At 33.9% G+C, this 5,575-nt stretch overlaps 1 protein-coding gene across 1 annotated transcript in view; it reads right to left on the bottom strand.

Moving 5' to 3' along the window:
• Positions 1-2,577: 2,577 nt before the first annotated feature.
• Positions 2,578-5,575, bottom strand: part of LOC140919441 (uncharacterized) — an 11,604-nt gene continuing 8,606 nt past the window's right edge. Inside the window, exons 3-6 of the mRNA XM_073365455.1 lie at positions 3,935-4,441; positions 3,261-3,841; positions 2,877-3,062; positions 2,578-2,594 (exon numbers count right to left, since the gene is read on the bottom strand). Of these exons, the coding sequence (XP_073221556.1) occupies positions 2,578-2,594; positions 2,877-3,062; positions 3,261-3,841; positions 3,935-4,441 (1,291 nt within the window). The remainder of the gene's footprint in view (positions 2,595-2,876; positions 3,063-3,260; positions 3,842-3,934; positions 4,442-5,575) is intronic.

The raw sequence follows: 5,575 nt of genomic DNA, 5'->3' as shown, positions 1-5,575 counted from the left end.
TGTTGGGAAAAATAGCATAAGTTAAAAAATTAAGACACAATCACAACACAAGAATATAACGTGGAAACTCCAAAACCGGAGAAAAAACCACGGCCGCTGCCTAAACCGGCAACCAGAGAATTAATACTATGTGAAAATTGTTACAACACATAGACTTCTCTCACTCACACCCCAGTACAACCACACTCTTACAAAGCAAATATTTAAACTAAGTCAGATACAAGCTTAAAGTGCTATTGCTGACTGGTGCATTTGAAAACAAAGGACTAAAATCCAATATATAGCCTTGGCCTTCTCCTTATTCTCACACACTAAAGGATGTGGGACTTGCAATCAACCCCAACAGTTGAGACATGTGTTGACACAATATGAGCACCACGTGGCTCAGAGGCTATGGGAAGGAGAAGTATATTTCAATTTGAGGCATTTTAAGTCTATTTAATTCAAGTGTTTATTGAAATATATTTATTCAATTATATATTTAATTGTTTATTTAAATTTATATATTTAATTATTAAATTAAGTTTATTTAATTAATTGTTTAGTTAAATTTATACATAATTAATTGTTTAGTTAAATTTATTTAAATTTATTTATTCAATTATTTGTTTAAGTTGATTTAATTATTTGTTTAGTTAAATATATTTATTGAATTATTTATTTATTTAATTAATTGTTTATTTAAATTTATTTATTCAATTATTTGTTTAAGTTGATTCAATTATTTATTTAAGGTTATTTAATTAATTAATTACTTTGTAATTACTCGCAGGATCGTGGACTGTTAAAAGTAATTACTCATGGATTGAAGTTGAAGAAGTTTTTCGAAGTTCCTGTGCCACATCCTGTAGAGCATTGGATTCGGGAATATGGGCTGCTACCCCTGTCTTCGGCCTACCTCACTATGGTTGATGTTGGTCTCATCTCCGCATTTGTTGAAAGATGGCACAGGGAAACCAGCTCATTTCATTTGCCATTTGGAGAGATGACTATTACTTTAGACGACGTCGCGACTCTCCTTCACATATCACCCAATGGTAAATTTTTTGATGCACCTGTGAATATGAACACTAATAATGTTGCGAGAGCTGCACATGAGTACTTAGGTGCAACTTGGGAGGAATCTCTAGCTGAGATTAATTTTAATAAATGTGCCCGATATAGATTGCAGTGGTTGCGTGACTTATATAGTCGTCTCATTCAAACTAATCAGTTTGAGTGTGCGGCTAGAACGTATCTATTGCATTTAGTTGGCAGCACAATTTTCGCCGATAAAACGCATACGCGTGTGGAGGCGAAATACATTAGTTTATTTATTGATTTAGATCGTTGTCGACACTATTCGTGGGCTGCCGCGGCATTGGTTTTCCTTTATGACAACATGGGAGATGGGGCTGTCCACGACACTCGACAGTTGGGAGGTTACATGACCCTTTTACAGGTATATCCATTTATTTAATTATTTTATTTATTAAGTTGTATTATTTTACTTATGTATTTAAATTAAGTTGTATTATGTTACTTATGTTGCAGTGCTGGATCTACGAACACTTCCCTAGGATCTGTAAGCGGGGCGATAGAGGTGCGGTTCCTGCACATCTTCCAAGAGCATGTAGGTGGATTGCAAAACATGCTGTTGAAGGTGGATTAGTGACCTATCGGCAGAGACTTGATGCTTTGTTGCTTGAGGATGTACTGTTTACACCATATGATGATGATCGAGCTAATCATCCGTTTGAAGATATTTCGATGTTCTCTGGTTATCTTCGATGTGGTGGAGTCTCAGTCCCATATTTGCCGGAGCGATGTCTTCGACAATTTGGTCGTATTCAGTGCATCCCGCCTGATGTTCCTCCCAGGCCCCCCAGTATAGATTGGGTGTGGCAGACTACTATGCAGTCCTCTGTATCGGTGTTTCGGAGGCTATATCATGTTGCGAGTTTTCCTGGAGAGGTCACTGAGGACTATTATCCATGGTACATGTCTGTGTTACATCCTCTGATCATTCCTCAGTCTACTGCACATGCGGGTACATCCTCTGACCATCCATCATCTGCTGCACATGTGGGTACATCATCTGCTGCACATGCTGATCCATCATCTTCTGACCGAGATCGTAGAACAGTTGAGCTTGTACGTAGAAGCATTAATTTGGTAGAGCCGTTTAGTGAAATTCATGAGATTTTAAGTGAGTTATGTCTTATGTACGATGTTTAGTAATTTGATATATTATGTGTTATGTACTGTAATTTGAGATATTTTGGGATTATGTGATATGTTTAGTGATTATGTGATATTTTGTGATTATTGTGTTATGTGTTATGTTAATCCGCATTTATTTTAAGTTAATTCATAATAAAAGATACTGAAAATTAAAAAACAAGATATTATAATAATCCATAAACAGTGATACACAACATATTCTAATCTTCATTTAATGAAATACAAGATGATCTGATAAATGATGGATCAATGCGTTCCCAATGCTTCATACGTGCTGCATAAGCTACTTCCCAACTCTTTGTTGTGTCACTACAAAAGTCTTTCCATTTTTGTGACGTAGGTGACAAAAGACAATCAGACTTCAATTTGATCTGAATAAAAAAAAGGTTACAAATTAATTTATCTGAATAATAAATTTTTTAACATTAATTTAACAACATTAAGCATTAATTTTACCTGTACCCAATGATTATCGTTAACAAATCCAATTGCTAGTAAAGAGTGAACAAAAGTCTCTTTCAATGGTGATTTGTTTAGCCGGAAAAATGTCATATTCAGATTACGAGACAACGACACCAATATGACATTATATAGTGTTGCTATCACGTAACCCAAGTCTGGTAAAGACATCCACTTATCTTTTCCTTGAGCACCCAATTTTGATATTTTCAATGAGTTCCGCACTGATTCAACATTGTCATAAAAAACATTAGAATAAACATCTTTATGTAGACCAATCTCTTTATCCAATTGTGGTCGAACTAAAGCCCAAGATTCTTCGGTCCAACCTAGCAATGCTGCAATTGCACGAAACCCACAATTTCCATCAACCACAACATCTACTATGTCCTCAATATACAGACATATATAAGTAGGAAATTGTGTCTTAAAAGAATGTTGAGATGATTGAGATTGTGGCCTTGCAGAACGTTGAGATGATTGAGATGGTTGCCTTGTCTTTGCAGATTCTTGAGAGGCATCAACATACTCCCAATATGAAGGATCACGAGGAGTATCAAATTCTTTTTTCTTTTTACCAGCTCCTTTGGTTCTGACTTTCTCTGGTGGTGCAAGTATTGATGTGGTATGTGGAAATACAACTTCACGCACATTTGCCTTGAATATCCTTTGACTTATAATATCGTGTGTCTTCATGTACGCTTTCATTGCTTCCAACTCTTCAGAAAAGTCATAATCTGATAAAGATTCTTCATCCTCTAATTCATGTGCAATGCTTAACTGTTTCCAAAAATCATGAATGCTATCTAAAGGGATAGCATTACCATTTATCTGCAACTTAGCCAACTCACAAGCACATGGTAATCCATGAGTTGTTCTAATTGAACAACCACATTCTGTTTTGTTAGTGCCTACAATCTTCACCCTTTCCAACTGGTTATCAATTAATTTCATACACTTTCTTGATACACAGTGATGTAGATTTTGAAAAAATTGTGAATTATACCCGTGCTCAACATCCTTGATGGTTTTCTGAAAAGAAGACTGAATGATACATATTTGGTTCTTCAACATCATATTCACTGCATCCCAGCTTTTACACAAATCACCAAAACTAGTTTGAAGCATGTTTTTCAATCTCCAATGAGCAGACTCAACTCTACAAATAAATTAAATAACACAAATTAAAACAAATCACATAAACTAGTAAATCATGTTTGCTAAAACAACACAATTCATATTTTAAAAATACCTGTTAGATGTTGTGTTCCCCAAATGCATCACTCTATTGGTCCAAACGTTGACAAACCTTTCTTTGTAAGGTGTTAACCATGAATCTTTCACATAATCAACAAAAAGAATAATATCGGCACACAATATCTCAAATTGTTGCAAATGATGATCATACTCTTCCACACTAGTCGAATAGACAATCTTTTTCCATAAATCCATTACTTCTTCTTGTCTATCCTTTTTGACATATTGTTTGCATCTTGCCCCAACATTTTTTTCAATATGAAAACGACATAGCAAATGTATTGAAGTAGGAAACACAACACTAATCGCATTCATCATGGCAAGATCTCTATCAGTCACAATAACTTTAGAAATCAAAGACTCAGATTTGAACAACATTCGTACCTTTTCAAATTCCCAAATGAAGTTATCTTGTCGCTCTTTTTCCAAATAAGCAAACCCAACTGAAAATGTCAAACTAGTAGAAGTGACACCGAATATTTCAAGTAATGGTAACCGATATCTGTTTGTTTTGTATGTGTTATCACATATCAAAACAAAATGAAATGTGTTTAACAACTTTATACAATCAGGATGCGTCCAAAAAATATCTCTCAAAATATCAAAATTTTCCCGTCTTCTTGTCCAATGCACATAACTTTCTTGTTGTATTAACTTCAACAGATGCTGCATTTCTGTGTACGGACCTCTCAATGATGATCGATAAGTACTCTTTGCTTTATATATTTGACTGGGAATAGTGACATTGGTTTCATTTCTCACTTTCAAAGCATTTAGAATGAATCTGGGTGCAAGCTTATACTTTGTCATATCATTGACAAATTTCCTCTCTTCTTTGTTTAAACGCCCCAAATAGGAATGACCGGTTACAGTATCAAGTAATTCATGATTGTGTGTCCCACAACGAACACTAATTTTCCATCCTTCACTGACACTTAATGGTACACATCTGAGAGTAAATGGACAGTTTTCCTTATGAGAGCAAGTTACTGATTTTTTTGATTATGATTTATATCTTCCACCTCTTTCGCATCCCAAAATCAATTTGTCTTTTCTTCCTCTAATTCCGTTTGCTTTATCTGATCGAATGGTAACAATTAAAATTCCATTTTGTCTTCCAATTGCTTTTGCCCATTCAAATACAGCTTCTCGAGAAGAAAATACCTACAAAATACGTTTCAAATAAAACATTAACTATATAGCTATAAGAAAAATTTAATTGGTGATGATTCATCAGTAGTTATAATAATACCTGATCAGTGGTTAATTTTTCTGTAGAATCTATAACATTTTTTGAAGCAGAAACATAAACTCTACTGATACCTAATTTCAAAATTAGTAACAAATTTAATTAAAAATAATATTCTAAATATTGAATTTAAAAAAAAATTAAAATACATTTCGAAACTTTGACTTATTGAAAAAGTTTGAAACTTAAAATACATTTCGAAAATCTTAAACATTCGAATAAAACATTCGAAACTTTTGTGAAAATCTAAACTTTCGAAGACCAAATTGCATTTCGAAGATTTGTAAATTTCGAAACTCCATTTCAAAAGTTTCGTGAAATGCCAAATTTTCGAAGCATTACTGTATTTCGAAACTTTCAAATGCAAGCAAATATTCGAATACTGTC

Source organism: Cicer arietinum, chromosome 2 (genome assembly GCF_000331145.2).
Source record: "Cicer arietinum cultivar CDC Frontier isolate Library 1 chromosome 2, Cicar.CDCFrontier_v2.0, whole genome shotgun sequence".
NCBI classification, from domain to species: Eukaryota; Viridiplantae; Streptophyta; class Magnoliopsida; order Fabales; family Fabaceae; genus Cicer; species Cicer arietinum.
Note: the sequence above shows the minus strand (reverse complement) of the source record. Positions and strands in the feature narration are given on the sequence as shown.